Consider the following 20,254-nt stretch of genomic DNA (forward strand, 5'->3'; position numbering starts at 1 on the left):
AGAGAGAGAGAGAGGATGGATCCATATTACTATGCGTTGTACCAACAACAGCAACAACAAGCAGCAGCAGCAGCGGCGGCACAACAACAACAAATGGGGGGATATGTCGACCCGCAACAATCTACCTATGACCCACACTACGGACCGTCCTACGTCGATCCTACCTACTCGACGACCGGTCAGCAAGTTGCACAGCCAACACCAACCTCCAATGTAGACCCATACAACTATTCCTATGGTAATACCAGTGCCACTACAAATACATCATCATACGACTCTTCTGCAGGAGTGTCCTCTCAATCAACATCATATTATGATCCAAATGCTACTTCTTCATATAGTCAACACCAAGGATATGATCAAAATGCAAATGCCAATTATTACCAACAACAGACAACACCAACCCAAACATCACCAGGATCAGATCCATATGGGTATAATCAACAACAACAACAAGGAGGATATGGTAATACATCACCAAGTGGTAATACTAGTCCAAATTCAGTTGCACATCAAGCTACTTCTTATGAACAGTCATTTGGAACTCAATCAAGGGCATCTGCAAAACGTAATGCCATGTTGAACAACAATAATGTCAATAATATTAATTATTCTGCTTCCACTCCGGCATTATCTTATGATCAACAACAGAGTTATGATCAACAACAACAACAACAACAAACCTATCAACAACCACAACAGCAACAAACTAATAATTATTCATCAACTCCAACATTATCTTATGATCAACAACAGAGTTATGATCAACAACAACAACAAACCACAAGACAACAAAATAGATTATCACAACAATATCAATATCCACCTACTACTACTACTACCTCAACACCAACTAGTTTAACTACTTCTGCTACTAATCAATATGATAATTACTATCAACAACCATTGGATCAATCTCAAACTCAATCAAGTCAATCAAATTATCTAAATCCATCACCAACATTGACAAGAACCAATTCAAATAGAATCTCGACAGAATATACTCAACAACAATTGGATCAATACAATGAATACTGGAGACACTATTATGAACAACAAAGACAACAAGAAGTGGACCAAGAGAAACAACGTGACCAAGAGAGAGAGAGAATCGAGCAACAACAACGAGACGAATACAACCGTTTGCAAAGTGAACTGGCCAAACAACGTGACGAGGTGGAGCGAATGAAGCAACAACTTCAACAACAACAACAAGCTCAAATGGCCAAGGGAGAGGAATCCAAGAAACAACTCGAAGCTGAACGTCAACGTATTATCGACTGGCAACAAGAGGAAATGAAGAGACAAATGTATGAAGTACAAAAGGAACGAGAGTTGGCTAGAAAGCACGAGGAGGAAGTCCGTGCATCACTGGCAGAGGAGCAAAGACAGTCGCAAGAAAAGTTGACCACCCAACGATACCAATTGCAACAACAACAAACTCAAATCGAACAAAAGATGAGAGACGACGAGTCGCGTAGACAAGACTATGAAAAGAGACAGTATGAAGAGACGAGAAAGCGTGAGCAAATGATCGACCAACACCATCAAGAACTCGCGCAACAAATCAAGCGATCTGAAGAACTGTCAAAGAGCAAGCAACGTGAAGAGTACCAAAAACAACAAGAAGAGATCAAGAAAAGACAAGAAGAGATTGAAAAGGAGAAACAATCACTCGAAGATAAAAAGAAAAAAGAGGAACAAGAACGTGAAGAGAAACGTAAAGAAGCTGAAAAGGGTAGACTACTCGAACAAAAGAGATTAAAGGATCAAGAGGAAATGCTTCGTCGTGAACAAGAACTATTGGATATTCAAAAAAAGGATTTAAAGATTCAACAACAAGAAGCAAAATCTCAAATAGATTCTTTACAACCAATGAGAGATATGTTAAATTCTTTACAATTACAACAACAAACAGGACAAGGACAAGGAGTAGTGAAACCAGCTTTACCATTATCACCACCTCCAACAGTTCAACCAGTTGCGTCTACTCCAACACTCCCACCAAGACCAGCAAATAATTGGGATAAACCTGTTGCTCCACTTAATCGTCCACCTTCAATGATGGGATTAAAGTCGCCACCTGCCAAATCAGCACCAAAGCCACCTGCCAAATCACCACCTCCCCCACCTAGATTCCCAAACCTCGATATGAATGCTATTGTCGATGGTTATAGAATCGGTGATGTAGTAAGAGCTCAAAGAGCATCTCGTAAATGGTTAAGTAGAAGAAAGTTTAGACAAATCGTCGAATTAAAACTTAGAGCTACCGATCCAGAAACTGAAACACTTAGAAAGAGATACAAAGCAGTTAATGAAGTTTATTCAACTGAAGTATCTTATTTAAATTCTTTATTAGTTTTACAAAATGTAAGAGAGGAGGAAAAATAATAATAATCAACCAATTTGTATCTCTTGACTAACTTATTATTTCTCTTTTCTTTTATAGTTTTATTTTATTCCAATGGAAGTAGAGGCAAAAGTTACAAAAGCATTCAAATCTGAAGAGATTCAAAAGATCTTTTCAAATCTACGTAGTTTAATTACTCTTAGTAATAATTTCCTTCATGAATTTGAAGCTAGACTTTCACATTTTCCCATTACCGTTGGTGATGTTTTCGTTAAATATGCTCCACTCTTTAAGCTCTATGTCGAATATGTCAACAACTTTGACACTGTCACTCCAAAAGTTAAACTCATCCAGGAAACCCCTCAAGGCTCTAAATTCTTTACCGAACAGAAAAAGAAATCAAGAGCTACCGCTGACATTAATAGTTTATTAATTATGCCAGTTCAAAGAATTCCAAGATATGAATTATTATTAAGAGTACGAATTTATTATTTACATATATTTATTTATTTATTTATTTATTAATTATTTATTTATTATTTTTTTGTTTTTAGGAAATTTTAAAAAATACTCATGAAGATCATGTTGAATATAAAAGTATTGATTCAGCTTATCAATCAATGAAAAATATAACCAAATATATTAATGATAGAAAGAAGAATGTTGATAATAGATCTAAATTATCTGAAATTCAAAAGGAAATGAAAAATGCTCCTGTATGTAAAAAAAAGAGAAAAAAAGAATTATTTAATTTAATCAATCTATTTATTAATTTTAATTTTAATTTATTATTATTTTAGGAATTGCTTGCATCACATAGATATTTTGTTAGAGAAGGTCAATGTGTAGTTTCATCAACTAAAAAACATGAATCTGGTAACTTTAGTCTTATGTTTTTCAATGATATGATTATTGCTACCAAAAAGACTAGTATCTTTTCATCTTACAAGTATGAATATCTTTATACTATTAGTTTAATGAACTCTGAAATCAAAGATATTGAATCAACTGATGGTATGTAAACAAAAAAGAAAAACAACCCAAAAAATGAATTATTAATTTATTTATTTATTTATTTATTTATTTATTTATAATTTTAGCAATGATCCGTATTGTTAGAGGTAAATTAGATTCAATTGATGTAGTTATGTATACTCTTTGTTTCAATAGTAAAAAGGAAAAGGATCAATGGTATGATGACCTCACCAATGAAGTATCATTGAAACAGAATATGATCAAAATCCAAAATTAATCTGACCCAGACATTTAAACCATAAATCAATAATTAATTAATAATAACCTAACAATAATAATCATAATAATAATAATAATAAAAATAAATAATTGTATTTTAAAATTGGTCGGTGTGTCTCTATCTCTACCCAGGGTGCCACATACATACAGACCAATTAGTTATCTCTCTCCCACTTTAAACCAAAAAAACCTAAAACCAAAACCAATCTTTCAATTTCCAAGAAATGAGACACCCTCGAACGCTGTTCTATAACAACACCGACCATCTTAATCTATGACAGCTGGACACGCATGGCCATCTCTGTCCTGGACACACAATTTTTACCATTCATAAATAATAATTAATAATTATTATTATTATTTAATTGTGTAATGATCAAATATTCTTATACAAGAGCGACCATTCATTTTTGTTTAAACAACTATAACTACAACGGTCCCTTCTTTCTCTACCAATCAAATAAATTGTTTTCTACTACTGCCACCACCGCTTCCACTATTACAACAATGTCGACCAAAAGAAAGATTACAACCAATCTTCAAACAAATAAAAAAGATTTAGATATAATGTCGACAACACCAGTCGACGACAACCATCAAAATGTAACATTGAAACAAAATACAAGATCGAAAAAGAAAGTAAAACAAGAGATAGAAAAAGATACAGAATCATCATCTGATGAGTCAGAACAAGTAGATAAAGAAGATGAAGAATCTGATGTAGAAGAATCTGAAGAAGAAGAGGAAGAAGAAGAATCATCTGACGAAAAAGTAGTGAAGAGATGTGGATGGGTTCCAAAAGGTGACACAGAATCTGCTAAATTGTATCAAGAGTATCATGATAATGAATGGGGTACTCCACAAGTATGTATTACTACAATCTACTAGCATACCATATGATATATATATATTTATTGATATTAATCCATTTATATATATATATAATTTAGTATGACTCTGATAGATTATTTGAAAAGGTATTGTTGGAAGGACAACATTGTGGATTGTCATGGTTGACAGTACTATTAAAGAGAAAGCATTATAAAGAGGTGTTTCACAACTTTGATGCAGAGTGGATTTCAAAGTTGACAGACAAGGATATCGACCGATTAATGAATGACCAACGACTCATACGAAACCGTCTAAAACTAAAGTCGATCGTGTCAAATGCCAAAGCCTATTTGAAGATCAAAGAGGCCGGTGTTGACTTTTCGTCGTTTATGTGGTCGTTTGTTGGTGGCAAACCAAACATCAACCATCGTAAAGAAGGCGCCGCTCCACTCACCAAAAATGAACAGAGTGATGCGATGTCCAAAGCACTGAAAAGCAAGGGATTCTCTTTTATAGGTACAACTACTTGTTATGCTTTAATGCAATCATGTGGAATGATTGATGATCATTCAACACAATGTTTTAGACATTCCGATAATTTAAAAAAGAAATCTAAATAATAACAAATAATAAATGTGATTAATATTATTTATTTATTATATTATCTACACACATCCACATATATATAATCGCGTAATATCAATGATGACGATGATGGGAATCCATGAGCCCATTCCACAAACAACAACGTATTCAAAGATTCGGTCTTGGTTCCACTACTCTCCATCGACGAAACGGTCTAACTAGTTGTGGTTGGTGTGTTGTTGACACCGAAAATATTTATAAATATCTTTGTGGTACATGCGTGACTTTTGACCACTGAAACGAATCCATTTTTCCCTAAAAAGTAGATTGTGTGAGAGCGAGGGATGTTCACTTGAATCAAAGGAGGAGATGGGTGGGGCGACATTCGCATCCTTCCCCACGCGTTCTACCAAACACTTTGATGTGAATGGCCCACACCCACACTATCTTTGACGCTCTTTTTTCTATCGATAAAGGTTCTAATCGATATTTATTTCAGATTATTTATTATATTATTATTGCGATCTTCTTCTTCTTCCTCTGTCTCTTCTTCAAGCACAATCAACATGTATATTTCTTTTTATTATTATTATTTATATTTATACAATTTAACGACGACTCTAGTGTTTTAGAGCTAGTACCGAAGACGACAACATCACACGTGTTCAACTTTTCACACACATCACATTGTTTAAATTAAGGTACATTAAACTTTAAACTACTTTTATGATTTAAACAAGTTGACTATTTAAACAGTAGAGACAGATATATAAAAAGAAAATGTATTTTGGACCGACGATTACAAACGATTCTTGGGCAGGAGGAAACTCTGTCTTGGAAGGCTTAGTTATAACATACTTGTCATTTAGGTATGTATTTAATCAATCAAAAAAGTTAACAACTTATATTGAATATATAAGAGGTCTAATACCTCTCTTTTTTTTATTTATTATTTATTATTTATAGAATTGCAGTATGTGTTTTTATTTCTGTTTTGGCAGCCACTCAATTATACTTTGAAATCAAATATCAAACCAAAAGAACAATGCTCAATGCTAGACTTTTAACTTTTGTTGGTGTCATTTTATATCCACTTTGTAAGATATCTATATCCCCCTCATCTCTTTCTTACTCTTTTATGTATCCATAATATTAATATTAATTGATTATAGTTAGAGTATTTTATACTGCATTTTATTGGAAAGAAAGAAATGAAGATGTAGGAACAGTATGTGATTTTACATCTTTATTTTCTATTTTCTTTCAAATGTGGTCTTGGACTTGGGTAGGAGCTTATTGTAAGATCTATTAAATATTATAAAATATTATTTAAATACTATTATCGTTATTTATTAATTTATTCTTATTTATTAATTTTAGGGTGTAGATTATTATTAGCATTATTTTCAGTCAATATATCATATAATCAAAAAGTATTTAAATTGTCTTGGTCAATTATTGGAGTGTTTTTTACATTTATTGTAATGTACATTGTATTTTCATTGGCAGTGCCATCGATTGCATCAATGTTCTTTACAGGTGGATTCCTCGTATTGTTGGTTGGATTTGGTTCGGTTTGTGTAGGGTTTGGATTCTTTTTATACCGACAGATCTACCATCACAAGGGTGACCTCTTGACAGACAGAGTCAAAGCAATCATCAAACGTATTCGAAATTTGGCCATTGTCATGACCTGTTCCATCATTGTCACGGTGGTTAGAGATTTATTCTATTATGTGGTTTTCAAGGTACCACTTGATTCATCTTTAAAACATGCATCTAATGTCATTACAATGACTGTTGAATTTGTTTTGGCAGCCTGTAAGTTAAACCTAATTCATCATCATTATATATTATTTAATATTTATTAATTAATTATATTTATTTATTTTAATTTATATTTATTTATTTTAGGTATTATTATATCAGTTTCAGAAGAACCGATGAATTATTTGAAATTCAAATGTGTTAATCCTAGTTTGGTGCCAAGATTCCCAACTGATGAGACAAAGGATCATTCATTTAATTCGGCAACAAGCAGTCTTTCACAAAAGTCAACGTCCTTGTCTATTGGATCGTCACGTACTACATCATCATCAGTTTCGTCTTCATCATCAAGTGGACCCATTTTACAGAGTCCCAAGGCTAGATCTTCAACCCACGCACATAAACATAAAAGTATTCAACTTTCAACATTAAATATTAGTAGTAGTATTCAACATCAATCCAACAATAATAATACAATTAATAATAATACAATTAATAATAATAATGTAAATCATACAGCTGATCAGGGTACTAGTATAATAACTATTCAAAATGATGATTCAACAAGTATTTCCAATTTAGACGATCGTTTGGAAAGTAGCGATAATCAGAATAGTAATAATAATGATGAAACTGTTTAGTCATTCACCATTTTTCCAGACAATTAAGAGCTGAAATAATTATCACTCTTGCGAATTCATGTATATTTTCAAAAAGTATTAATAGTTTCCAAAACAAACTATTAACGAGGAATAAAACAACACAAATCACCTTTTTATTTATTTATTTTAGAAAAGAATAATTATTATATTGGTCTCTTGTTAAATTCAATCTTTTTCGGTATGGTTTCACGGATCCAATTAGGTTTAATATCTCTAGAATCATCTTTTATTTGTTATCTTTTTCTCTCTCTCTCTCTCTGTCTTTTATTAATATAGATAATAATGATTGAATATTATTAGATGTTTGTTGATTTGATTGATAAATAGCCAATTCATCAAAATCGAGTCGAAAGAAACCGTACTTTTGAAGCCTGGGATTCAATCTTGTATCAAATTCGGATATAATCGATTTAATTTGGTCGACAATTGGATGATAATTATCATCATCTTCACCAAGACACTCGTTTGGATATAATTGCATGATATGATAGAAGTTTTCGATACATTGTGTGTTTTTGATGTGATGATTGATTGGAAGTTTCTCTAACCACTCTGGAATGACTTTACGTACCAATGGAGACAATTGAGGTACATGTCTAATTAACTTTCCAATTGCTGAAATGGCATCGACAGTTGCCTCAACCATTTCCTTTCCCTTGTCTTCTTTTCGAGATACGAGGTCTTTGAGTTGTCTGAGTGTTGTAAATAGGTATGGTGCAAATTGCTCCTTGGCATTGGCTGCAGCCACACCCAATCCAAATGCTGCATTTTGTGCAGACTCGTCACAGTCTGATGAAAGATATTCAATCATGACTGGAATGATTTGAGGATACAATGCAATACTTGGTTGACCACCAAATTCACAAATATCTGAAAACATTTGTAGTATTGATTGCTTGATATAATTGTCTACTTTTCGGTTATTGATAAATTGCAAAGTATCTGATAAAATATCCATTACTATGATGACACGGATCGCAACCTCTTTTGTTTTTTTGACAAAATGACCAACCAATTTGTAGAGATTTGCCAGTAGTTCAATATTAGAGTCTTGATCCACCTCGTAGTCTTCATCTCTGTCGTCCACTAAAAGAAGACCAAACACCTTATTTTTGATAATCCACAATTTTGAAATGGCATTTGTGATTTGTTCGGAGGTCATGAAATAGTCTGCCATCATTTCTGTCAAGTTTCTTGCAACAAACAACTTTTTACTGAACAAATCGATATCTTGGTCACTCCACGAACCAATCCACGAATCCAAGATACATGATAGTAATCTAGAGTATAGTGTTGTGGCTTGTTGACTATGGTTTCCATATTTATCGTTGCTTACACAGAGTAATGGATAGAAATTATTAATGGCACGATAACAAATATCAGTAGCATCATAAATATCTTGGTCATCTGCAACTTGGGTGATTGAGAGTCTTGTACAAACATTGACCAATGTCTCGAGATATGGAATAATGCTAGAATCGGTCCAGTCTAAAAAGTATCTGAGGCCTTTTAATGCACGGACCATCAGTCGTGCAATAGGCTCGCGAGTTCGACCGACCGATTGATTGAGAATATCCAAAATGATTTTCATTGTTGGTGCAATGTAGATTGAATAATCTTTTCCAAGAGTCTCTGATGCCTCCATACATATTTTGATATAATCTGAAAATATACCATATTCGACACCACACTTCATCTCGTTGAAATGTTCAAGAAAAGCTTTAAATTGCTTTGAGAATCGTTTACCATTTCTTTTTGCAAATTCGCGAATCGCTTCCAAGGCTAAATGACCAATTTTAGAATAATATAGTTCGGAAATTAAAATAATCTTGATAAAAATTGTATTTGAAAAGAAAAACTATAAATATAAAGATAATTAATTAATTGTTTTCAAAAACAATTTAGATATAATAGACATAAAATTAACCAAAACTTTTATGTCTAAAAATTCTTATTTATAAATATGTTTTTTCTAATTCTTTTTTTTTTCTCTAGGGTGTGATTTTATTAATGTATTTTTAAATAATTGTCAAAAGGACTGTTTAGAATCAATTTCACCAAATAATTTATTTATTACACTTGAAAATTTATTAGAAACACCACGTATTTCTATTTTAAAAAGTACTTTATATGCAATTACCTCTATATTTTTAGTTGCTGGAAAAACAAATACTTCTGTTTGTATTATTAGCATAATAATAAATTAACCAAAAACATATTTATAAATAAGAATTTTTAGTAAATACTTGCAAGCCAAGTTTACACGATCGTTTGAATCTTGATTTACTATTTCAATGGTATAGGGTAAGAGTTGATTGACAAGACTAATCGAAAAATGTGGGCCATCCCTAAATACCTCTGAAAGAAAAGTAAAAAATGCGCATCCAACTCGAGGATTGGTATCAATGGCAGTTGACATAAAAACCTTGATAATTTTCTCCATTTCTTGTCCAATAGACTCTGATTGGTCATAATGTTCAGTCAAATAGGGAACCATTTTAGTATAGAGTAACAATGAGACATATCTATCTTTCCAAAATGTTGAGACCACTCTTCTTTTGCATTCCTCTAGAATGATATTTGATAGAACTGGATTTGCTAAAAACTGTGCAAATTCTTTAATCGTTTGTTCATCTGAATAATCTAAAACCTCTTTTGAATACCCTGAGTACTCGTCTGAATCATCAGAATCTTCCAAATCCGAATCATCAGAGTCGTCTGAATCATGGTTTTTTTTTTTTTCATCAATATCATTATTCCAAATGTCTAGATCTATTTCTTTAACTTTACAAGAAACATTTGAATAGATTAATGATACAAATTGTTCGGGTTGTTGTTGTTGTTGATCCCATTCTACGAGGTCATCACTTGAAACTGATAATAACATTTTGAGTGTCATTCCTATGACTGGTAATTCCAAAGACGTTTCTGGTTGTTTTAAAATGGGCATGAATGTTTCAATGGTGATTCTAGCATGGTGATTGGTAAACCAGTCTGATGAAGCATTTGATAATCTTTGGATGGCGTAACTGACGTATTCCATTTCACCTGCACGAAAAGCTTGACCAATAAGTGACATGATCCATGGAATGACTTCATCACGAATAGAATCAAAATCGATAAAATTTAATAGCTCCAACGATTCCCATCGAATTCTCTTACTACTATTAATACTATTATTGTTCTTTAGTCTGGTTACCACGATGACCATTTCTATCGATGAATCAATATTAATACCACGCATCCTGTCCAACAACCGCATTCCTGTATATATTGAAGACTCGTTTTCATTTTCGATCAGTTCTATCAATACAGTTTTAATATAATCTCTTCTTTTATCTATAGATTCAAATTAATTTTATAAGATATTCAAAATATTGGTTATTCTAAATATCATTATTCTGTTGGATAAAGTAAATTAGATGCTGATTGAATTGATGCAACAATCATGTCCATATTCTTGTTTGACTTTGCTTGTTTGGTTGATTCTATGATTTTTGATTTTAATAGATCAACTAGTAAAGCTTTGTTTGATGTTTGTTCCATTACAACACTTAACAATCTATTTGAATTTGATAGAATCTATAATAGTTGGGAAAAGGTATTTAAGTAGATTGATCGATAGAGGAGGAGGACTAGATAGATATCTATTATAATTACAGTTTCATCTTGACTATTGCTTAAAAGATAGAATAACCATGAAATAACATCTTCAATTTGTTTATCAATGTATTTTTGTATTTGTATTTGTATTGTTTTATCATCCTCTTGTTCAACGAGTTGAATAAATTCTAATGGAGGCGAACCATTCATCATTAAATAGTATGTAAAAATAAATACACAAAAGAAGATTAGGGTGTGAAAAAAATGAATAAGATTGTTTGTCTATACGTATTCTCTCTTTATTATTTTCGATGCTCCTAAAAGAGCACCCATATATGTTTAGAATAGACTTGAAAAAAATTACCCATGGTTGATATTTAATTAAGAGAGAGAAATTATCTCTAATTCTTTAGAAGTCCATATGCGTATTTATTACTTTTAATTTTGTAAACAAACTAAAAATATTGGGCATTTCATTCAGCTCATTTTCTTTCTTTAAATAAATAAATAATTAATAATAAATTAAAGTTTAATACTTAATATATATATATATATATATATATATATATATATATATATATATATATACATATTTAAGTGTCATTGAATAATAATAATAATAAATAAAACGATTGTATATTATAAAAGGTTGAATAAATTAATCATTTCTTTGTTTTTTTTTTTGTCATGATCAATCAAATCTTTGCTTTAATATCTGATCAATATTAATGATGATGAAGATGATGATGATGATCGATTAGTGGTAGTAGTGTTCATTGGACAGACACCAATTTTTGGTAAACAAGTCTCATTATCTAACACCCCACCCCACCATTGTCACAAAACAGTGTATTAATTTCTATTTAATTTTTGGTGATCCACTGCTATACCCACCACCACCACCCCATATTTATCGATCTCTCCTTCTCTCCTCATCTTTTTTTCCTCTTGTTCGATACCACACCATATTGATTTTAGATCATTAAGCATTATGATAATAATCATGATGATAATAGAAAATTAACATTACAATTAGCCAAGGATTCAATTTGATCATTTCTATTTATATTTCTATTAATAATTTTATTTATTTATTCCTTAAACTTTTAAACCATTCATTGCATCGAACCCACACCCTCTCACCCACTCACCATATATATACATATAAATTTATAATATTAGTATTATTTAAACACCAGTCATAATTTAATTCGTATAACTTTTTTCCCTCCTCCTCCAACTACAACTTGTTAATTTTCTATTAATGGTTCTTCAACAAACAAAATATATTTTTAAATTCATTGTTGTTGCTTGTGTTTGTTGTTTGTCTATACTATATCTTGTTTCGTAAGAGTTAAGCTATACTTGTTAATACCAAAAAAAATTAATTAAGTTTTGATCAAAAAAGTAGCAAGTTAAACATATTTAATATTAATCACAGATTCCATCACCATCATCATGTATTATGGACCAAATATAACAGCAGAGTCTTTGGGAGGGGGTCCTATATATAATGATTTAGCCATAACATATATGATCATTCGTATTATAGTTTGTACATACATCATTATAATTTGTTTTACCCAAGTTGTTTTGGAATACAAATATCAGATATCACTTAAAAGTTTTATCAATCCTAGAATTTATACTTATTTTGGTGTTATTATGTATTTATTTTGTATGTAAATTAAATAAATAAATTAATCAATATTCCCTTTATATATATATTTTATTTAAATATCAATACTAATACTAAATATATTTAAATAGTTAGAATATTATATACAATTACATTTTTTGTTACGGGGAGTGAAACAGTTGGAACAGTACCAGATTTACTATCATTTTGGTCATTATTCTTTCAATTTTATAGTTGGACTTGGGTAGGTGCTTATTGGGGTAGATTGGTCTTGGCATTGTTTTCAGTCAATATCTTAAAGTATGACAAGTTGGTATGGATATCTTCATGGATTATGATTGGTACATCGCTGATGTATGTTGTCATCTACCACATACTAGCCTTCAAATACCCGAGTCAAGCATCAAACTTTTTCGTCGGTGGATTCCTGGCTATCGCAGCACTCTATGGTGGACTGTGTATTCTGACAGGCACAGTATTGTATAGACAAATTAAAAAAAAGGAAGAACTTTTCACAGATCGAATCAATTCGATTATTGGTCGTATTAGAATATTGGCTATCATCTTGACTGCCAGTATTGCCATTATCCTAGTACGTGATTTAATATTTTATGTTATCCTTGGTATACCAATCTATTCAGTATTGAAACATATATCAAATGTCATAACAATGATCATTGAATTTGCTGTTGCTTTTTGTAAGTATCAAATTACAATTAATAATCAATCAATCAGTCAATCAATTCCTAATACTTATTTATATCTCTTTCTATCTATCTATCTATTTAGGTATAATGGTATCGATTGCAGAGAAACCATATAATTATTTAACATTTAAATGTGTTAATCCAAGTATGAACAAACCATTACATGAAAAAGAGTCTAGTGCAAGTGGCCGTCGTATGACTATATCTTCGAGGTGTTCAAATGATGCTTTATCCAGTACAAGCTCATCATCGAGTAATACTACCAATGTCTTGCCACCAAAATCAAAATCTAAATCACAAATTCAAATGAATCGATTATCCATTGTTGATGTTCAATCAATACTCTCCACCCATCAACCAAATGTTGATGCCAACAACAACAGCATCCCAATAACCCAAGAACCTAATAATAATAATAATGAAAAGGTAAATAGTAATAGTGGTGACGGTAATGTTTAAATGAAATTTCAAATGGAACCCCTCGAGTACAGGTGCTCTTCAAAAAAGAAATAAATTCTAAAAAACTAACGATTTGTTTGAAGGATAAATATCCTTTCAATTATTAAAAAAAGAATAAAGAGATCTTTTGTTCGGGACTTGAAAGAGAGTCTAGTTTTTAGACCCGGTGTACAGGGGACTGTCCCCTCCTATCCATCCCATTCTTCTTTCATAAGCACAACACTGAATAAATTTTAAGAAGAAGGCGACGACGACATTACAATGATCGTTGGAAATTGAAAAAACTAATCGTGAAGAAGGGTGGGAGGGAGGGAGGGGGATGTGAGCAAATAGGGGGTGCTCTAAAAGCCCCAAAAGGCAATAAGTTTTGCCTATGAACACCAATCATTGAATATTTGGTTTTCAGGGTAGAGTTTTTCGTGCATTAGAGTGTTCATCTTTTATCTTGATGCTCCAGCAAAAAAGAGATCAAAACCACATCTGTCTGTGGTTGCGCGCCTTCACTAATTGTGATGCACCTCCTGTGCAGAGGGGGTAGGTCTTTCATTCTGTTGGTTGTTGAAGGTAGGAAGGAACCCCTTTCATCTATTATTATTATTATTTATTATTATTTATTATTAGTTTTAGTAGAGTAGAGTAGTGTTCAACAAGGTTTAGGTTGATTGGTTTACAACAACAAAACAAGATAGAAAGAAAATAACACTACTATTTGTTGCATTGTATATATATATATATATATATATATATTTATAAAGAAGAAGAGTTGGATAGAAGTTTGATCAATGGTTAAATAGCAATAATAATAATAATAGTTATTAATAACCAACCAACCAACCAACCAACCAATCAACCAATCAATCAACTAATTTTATAATAGAAGCCAAAAAATGGAAACATGGGGACCAAATATAACAAGAGAATCACTTGGAGGAACAGAAGCTTTTACGGCATTAGCATATTCTTATATGATCATACGTATTCTTGTTAGTGCAATCATAACAATCTTGGTATCGGTTCAAATGTACTTTGAAATTAGATATTCTCATTCGCGACAGAGTTTGATTAACCCGAGATTTTTGTCAATGATCGGAGTTGCCATTTATCCAATTTGTAAGTAATAAATAGAAGTTATATATATAACTTGTCTTGTTGAATCCACTCACTTACATTTGATTTTTCTTTTCATCTACATAGTCAGAGTATTATATACAGCAGTTTATTTTTATACATTGACTGAAGAGGTTGGTACTGTTTGTGACTATATTTCAATTTGGGCACTTTACTTTCAATTATTTAGTTGGACTTGGGTTGCTGCTTATTGTAAGTTGTATATTTTGAAATTATGAATGATAAATGAATCAATGATTATGATGATTAACAAAACTTTTGGTCATTTTAATATTTTAGGGGGTCGATTATTATTAGCATTATTTTCAGTTATATTGACCTATGATAGAAAGGTATGGGTTTTTGCATGGGGCATTATAGGAGTATCGATGGTATTTGTAATTGTATATCATGTGGTTGCCAAGGTAGCTCCGTCGGTAGGTCTCTATTTATTTAGTGCCGGATTTCTAACGATCCTGGCCATCTTTGGAACGATCTGTGTCAATTGCGGATTCTTTTTATATCGACAAGTGTACCAATACAAAGGACAACTATTAACAGATAGAGTCAAAGGTATTCTCAGGCGTATTCGTATATTAGCCATCATCATGACATGTGCTATCATCGTTACACTTATTCGAGATTTACTCTATTACATTGTATTGAAAATACCTGTTACCAGTGTTTACAAACATGCATCCAATGTAATTACAATGTCTGTTGAGTTTGTTTTGGCTGGCTGTAAGTAACCTCTAGTGTTAAATAAGAATTGTATAATTCTTTAATTTATATTAATTTTTATTTATTTAATTTGTTGTAATAGGTGTAATGATATCAGTTTCAGAAGAACCAATTAATTATTTTAAATTTCAATGTATTAATCCTAGTTTGGTGCCAAAGGTTCAATATGAAAAGGATCATTCATTTAATTCAGCAACTAGTAGTCTTTCACAAAAGTCTACATCATTGTCTATTGGATCCAATAGAACGACCACCTCGGGTGTTTCCAGTCCTAGTAAATCTAGGGCACAATCTAATATACAAATACAAAGACCAAAAGGATCAATCATTTTATCAAAACAATCTAGTAGTAGTAGTAATAGCGGTACTAGTACTAGTATAAATAGTAGTGTTAGTAGTAGTAATGAAAATAATTGTATCGATAGTAGTAATAATAATAGTAATGTCAATTTGGACCAACCATCTTCCAATAATAATAATAATAATAATAATAATAATAATAATACTAATAATAATAATGATATTATTCCAAATGTTAATAATAATATACCAAATAGTAATAGTAATAATAATAATAATAATAATAATGTACCAATAGTTGAAACCAATATCCGAAGAGATGAAGATGATGGTGATCACAATGTTTAATTAATTAAAAATATTCATAGATAGATAGATAGATAGATAGATAATATAATAAATTATCGATCTGTCATCACCACTATGATCGATCAAACAAAGAGGAATTGATTTCCATTCCATTCCGCTCAACGTTTATTCAATACACCACAAATTTGATTTAATTAATTCTTTTTGTTTTTTATTGCATCGTCACACCCCCATTATGCATTCTTATTTCGCATTGAAACATTGTCTACATACATACATACATACATATATTTCAAGTCTTATTTATATATAAACATGTCTTCAAGGACTTACATCTCACGTATGATACTTGTAGCATGCTTGCTTACAACAACACCGCGTTATACTAACATCATACAATTTTTTTAGAGGATGGGTCAGTTGGGAACAAGAATACAAGTATTTGGAGAGTATCAGCGATACCAGAATTCTTTTGGTACCTACTTAATCAAATCACTTGTTTGTAAGTACCACACTACTACTTTTATTAAAGTTATCAAGAACATTACATTGATTGATTAATTAACCATTTCCTATATCATTACATCTATATTAGCTTTCACACTTTAGTTTCAGTAGGTTCATCTTTTTACACAGATAGAGAGAGAGATAGATAAAGAGAGTAGAATAGAATAGAATATACTAACAATGTTACATTATAAGGACCCAGCAACAGATAAATACAAGAAAACAGGTAGATCTCATTCCGGTGGCGGAGGAGGTGGTGGATATGGTGGAGGTGGAGGTGGAGGTGGTGGAAACCATAGAGCTGGAGGATTTGGCAGAGTAGCTACAATGCAAAATGTTTGTATGTATCATAAACATAAACGTAGTGCTTGGTTGAAAAGATAAAACAACAATCAACAAAAATGGATCCTATTTATTTATTTATTATTCATTATTAATTATTTTTAATCTATATTTATTATAGCAAATTGTGATCTTCCACAAGGAGGGTGATCTAGATAAATGCATTTAAATCCAATCTAAATGTGTACCTCTGTTACATTCTTTTTTTTTTTTTCAAGAAGAACTGGTATGGATGGACGGACGATAAATCGATTGAAATCATTCACACTCTACTACCAGCAATTCTACAAGTAGACGCACAGCACCAATTTAAATTATTCTTAAATTGGTTATTTTATTGTTGGAAAAAAAAGAAATGGTTAAATAGTTTCACAAAGAGGTAGATTTAAATGCATTAATATCCTTTGGAAACATTCAATTTGGGGAATGGTTGATGTAACGAAATATGTATTGTACAAAAAGTATTTATTGTATAAACAATATATTATATTATTGTTGTGATGACTGGAACTACCCTAACCTTTGATCAAGGAGGTAGTTTCATGAAAAATGGTCAACAATTCCCTTTTTTGATATTTCCAATTAATCAATTATTACAAATCAAATAAAATGTATATAAAATATAAATATAAAATAATCCCTGGTTTGATTTGGTTTGATTTACAAGTCAGAAGATTCGAACTATAATTGGTTAGGAAATCTCGATCCCGGAATTGTTCCTTTTTTTTGGAATTCTGAGGGAGGAAGAAGAGACACTTTCAAATTCATCAGCTCTTGTTATTCTTTTACTGTTTATTTTAACTAGTAACGAAAAAGATGAAGTCACTCGTCGTTGCTATAACTATTCTCTTCTTTGTAGCTTTGACTTCTTCAATAAATCTTTCTCCTGAAGGTATATAAATATTTAAATATATAATCAAACAGATCGTACCTGACATCTGACATGATGATCAATCTATAGTCATAGAACTATCAAATTGAACATCTGAAATAGTTAACTACTTTTTTCAATGTTCCCAAAAAACTAACCAACTTGTATAAATTTTCTTTTTCTATTTGCCTCACTACTTTTATAGAAATTCAATTCCAGGATTTCCAAGCCAAGTATAACAAAACCTATACTCCAATGAATTTGGTTCAAAGTTGGTAACTTTCACGGACAACTTGATCAGAATTGCAGCTCTCAATACCATCGCTCTTGCCTCTGGCTCTAATACCATATTTGCTGTCAACCAATTTGCTGATCTCACTGCCCAAGAGTTCCATCAGATCTACTTGATGAACAATGTCCCAACCTCTATCCCAGATAATGCCCCAGTGTCTACTCTCTCCTCTGACCATATCCTTTCTCACCTTTCACCGGGAATTGATTGGAGAACCATGGGTGCTGTCGCCTCAGTCAAAACCCAAGGTCAGTGTAGTTCTAGTTGGGCATTCTCTGCCATAGGAAACATCGAAGGGCAATTCTTATCAAACAATCAACTCGTTGATCTCTCTGAACAGAACCTGCTCGACTGTGATCATCAATGCAAGATCATCGACAGCGGTGGTATTACTAATGAACGAGATTACCTTACAAGGCTATAGCTGGCAAAAAGAGTTCAACGCATCCCAACCTGGAGTCAAAATTTCCGGCTGGGTAATGCTTGGCACCAACGAAACCGAAATAGCTGCCTCCGTGGATGTACATACAAAAGTGGTATTTTCGACTTACCATGCAACGATAATGACCTCAACCATGCTAGCCTTTTAATCGGGTACGGATCACAGCCCAACATATTAGGTCTAGGTAAAAAGCCATACTGGATCATAAAGAACTCCTGGGGTCCTGATTGGGTATGTATAACTCTACCTTAATTTCTTTTGAAAACAAACAAAAAACTAACGACTCTATCTTTATTAATAATCAAAAGGGAGAGAAAGGTATCATGAAGATCGCCCGTGGTGTTGGCAAATGTGGTTTAAACCAATTAGTCTCTACATCTTATGTGGTTTCATAGGAACAATTAGATTACATAAAAGTAAATAAATCATATATTTCAACTACACTGAACCATTTTAAAGATAATCGATTTATATTTTTCCAACCGGATATTAAATGACCGCCCATATATATCACTTTCAAATAAAATGTAAAATAATCCCTGTTTAATTTGGTTTGATAAATGTATACATGTCTGTTGTTATTTCCTGTTTTGTTTTGTTTCGATTTCTTTTTTATTATTTGGTTGGGGGAAAAAATATTATATTATATATTATTATGGAACAAAAATGATTATTGTTCCTCGAGTGCTAATGAAAATACAGATTCAGATTGATCACTTTGATTACTAATATCATTTGGATCACCAAATTGTGATGAATAATAATTCTTTTAAAAATAAATATAGAAAATAAGTAAAATTGGAATTGGACTATTAATAATATTAATAATAATTAATTATTTACCAATAAAGTAACCTTGTAATGAGTCATTAATGCTGTTTTGCCTTGAAAATGTGGAGCTGTCATATTCCGATAATATTCAAAGCCAATGGTAGCCGTCGCCTTCTTGTCATACTTTTTTAAGATCTTTCTCATTCCATCTTGGTTTAATTGAATGAATGCCAATGATCCTTCTACCTCTTTACAAGTATTCATGATTTGTGCTGCATCTGGTGACTAAACAAATAAACATATTGTGTGTCAATAAGATACAAAAATTCGATTTAAATCTAAATCTAAATCTACATACATTTCCTAATAACTTTACTTTGTTACCAATAGATTTCTCTCTATCAGACATAAACTTTTCAATCTTTTGAAATTCTTGCCACAGTGAACGAAGAAAGACTGTACCTCTATCGGATCTATGGAGTCCACGAGCTTGAAGAGCTTTATCGTCACACAACTCTAACAAAAGCTTCTTCATCTCTTTATAATCTAAATAATGTTCTTGCCATTCTTCTTCTCTATTATTCTTTAAGTACTTTCCAAATTTCATTCTCTAAACCAAAAGTAGGAGGTGGAGGAGGAGCTAGTAAAGGGAGTTGCTTAACGAGGTTGTGTTGTATTCTTTTCTTTTTAGTTGAAAAGAACAAGAAATAAAAGA

General features: G+C 31.7%; 11 protein-coding genes across 11 annotated transcripts; 8 read left to right on the top strand and 3 right to left on the bottom strand.

The window, feature by feature from the left end:
* Positions 1-15: 15 nt before the first annotated feature.
* On the top strand, positions 16-3,602 carry gxcJJ (pleckstrin domain-containing protein; the record flags this gene model as incomplete). Its single annotated transcript, XM_004351991.1, has 5 exons — positions 16-2,370; positions 2,450-2,827; positions 2,905-3,066; positions 3,151-3,364; positions 3,451-3,602. The coding sequence occupies 5 exons, from the start codon at positions 16-18 to the stop codon at positions 3,600-3,602; spliced, it is 3,261 nt and encodes a 1,086-aa protein (XP_004352043.1).
* Positions 3,603-4,111: 509 nt separating this feature from the next.
* magA (DNA-3-methyladenine glycosylase I) lies at positions 4,112-5,055 on the top strand (the record flags this gene model as incomplete). Its single annotated transcript, XM_004351992.1, has 3 exons — positions 4,112-4,468; positions 4,555-4,864; positions 4,952-5,055. The coding sequence occupies 3 exons, from the start codon at positions 4,112-4,114 to the stop codon at positions 5,053-5,055; spliced, it is 771 nt and encodes a 256-aa protein (XP_004352044.1).
* A 745-nt stretch (positions 5,056-5,800) lies between these two features.
* Positions 5,801-7,428, top strand: DFA_10159 (uncharacterized protein; the record flags this gene model as incomplete). Its single annotated transcript, XM_004351993.1, has 5 exons — positions 5,801-5,889; positions 5,987-6,117; positions 6,193-6,318; positions 6,401-6,841; positions 6,935-7,428. The coding sequence occupies 5 exons, from the start codon at positions 5,801-5,803 to the stop codon at positions 7,426-7,428; spliced, it is 1,281 nt and encodes a 426-aa protein (XP_004352045.1).
* Positions 7,429-7,675: 247 nt separating this feature from the next.
* Positions 7,676-10,660, bottom strand: DFA_10160 (uncharacterized protein; the record flags this gene model as incomplete). Its single annotated transcript, XM_004351994.1, has 2 exons — positions 7,676-9,307; positions 9,737-10,660. The coding sequence occupies 2 exons, from the start codon at positions 10,658-10,660 to the stop codon at positions 7,676-7,678; spliced, it is 2,556 nt and encodes an 851-aa protein (XP_004352046.1).
* A 185-nt stretch (positions 10,661-10,845) lies between these two features.
* Positions 10,846-11,262, bottom strand: DFA_10161 (uncharacterized protein; the record flags this gene model as incomplete). Its single annotated transcript, XM_004351995.1, has 2 exons — positions 10,846-11,031; positions 11,110-11,262. The coding sequence occupies 2 exons, from the start codon at positions 11,260-11,262 to the stop codon at positions 10,846-10,848; spliced, it is 339 nt and encodes a 112-aa protein (XP_004352047.1).
* A 1,248-nt stretch (positions 11,263-12,510) lies between these two features.
* Positions 12,511-14,647, top strand: DFA_10162 (uncharacterized protein; the record flags this gene model as incomplete). Its single annotated transcript, XM_004351996.1, has 5 exons — positions 12,511-12,730; positions 12,823-13,389; positions 13,481-13,851; positions 13,971-14,010; positions 14,613-14,647. The coding sequence occupies 5 exons, from the start codon at positions 12,511-12,513 to the stop codon at positions 14,645-14,647; spliced, it is 1,233 nt and encodes a 410-aa protein (XP_004352048.1).
* A 97-nt stretch (positions 14,648-14,744) lies between these two features.
* On the top strand, positions 14,745-16,353 carry DFA_10163 (uncharacterized protein; the record flags this gene model as incomplete). Its single annotated transcript, XM_004351997.1, has 4 exons — positions 14,745-14,967; positions 15,052-15,177; positions 15,265-15,705; positions 15,788-16,353. The coding sequence occupies 4 exons, from the start codon at positions 14,745-14,747 to the stop codon at positions 16,351-16,353; spliced, it is 1,356 nt and encodes a 451-aa protein (XP_004352049.1).
* Positions 16,354-16,629: 276 nt separating this feature from the next.
* On the top strand, positions 16,630-16,871 carry DFA_10164 (uncharacterized protein; the record flags this gene model as incomplete). The annotated part of the gene is made up of 3 exons (XM_004351998.1): positions 16,630-16,654; positions 16,723-16,816; positions 16,847-16,871. The coding sequence occupies 3 exons, from the start codon at positions 16,630-16,632 to the stop codon at positions 16,869-16,871; spliced, it is 144 nt and encodes a 47-aa protein (XP_004352050.1).
* Positions 16,872-17,001: 130 nt separating this feature from the next.
* On the top strand, positions 17,002-17,457 carry DFA_10165 (uncharacterized protein; the record flags this gene model as incomplete). Its single annotated transcript, XM_004351999.1, has 3 exons — positions 17,002-17,161; positions 17,285-17,309; positions 17,382-17,457. 3 exons carry the CDS (start codon positions 17,002-17,004, stop codon positions 17,455-17,457), a joined length of 261 nt encoding a protein of 86 aa, XP_004352051.1.
* Positions 17,458-17,979: 522 nt separating this feature from the next.
* Positions 17,980-19,163, top strand: DFA_10166 (uncharacterized protein; the record flags this gene model as incomplete). Its single annotated transcript, XM_004352000.1, has 4 exons — positions 17,980-18,055; positions 18,344-18,623; positions 18,697-18,862; positions 19,077-19,163. 4 exons carry the CDS (start codon positions 17,980-17,982, stop codon positions 19,161-19,163), a joined length of 609 nt encoding a protein of 202 aa, XP_004352052.1.
* Positions 19,164-19,438: 275 nt separating this feature from the next.
* On the bottom strand, positions 19,439-20,146 carry DFA_10167 (uncharacterized protein; the record flags this gene model as incomplete). The annotated part of the gene is made up of 3 exons (XM_004352001.1): positions 19,439-19,534; positions 19,612-19,824; positions 19,898-20,146. The coding sequence occupies 3 exons, from the start codon at positions 20,144-20,146 to the stop codon at positions 19,439-19,441; spliced, it is 558 nt and encodes a 185-aa protein (XP_004352053.1).
* Between the last annotated feature and the right edge of the window lie 108 nt (positions 20,147-20,254).

This window comes from Cavenderia fasciculata (assembly GCF_000203815.1).
Source record: "Cavenderia fasciculata unplaced genomic scaffold Scf_EU5ZYIE02H8LDV-5, whole genome shotgun sequence".
Classification (NCBI taxonomy): Eukaryota; Evosea; class Eumycetozoa; order Acytosteliales; family Cavenderiaceae; genus Cavenderia; species Cavenderia fasciculata.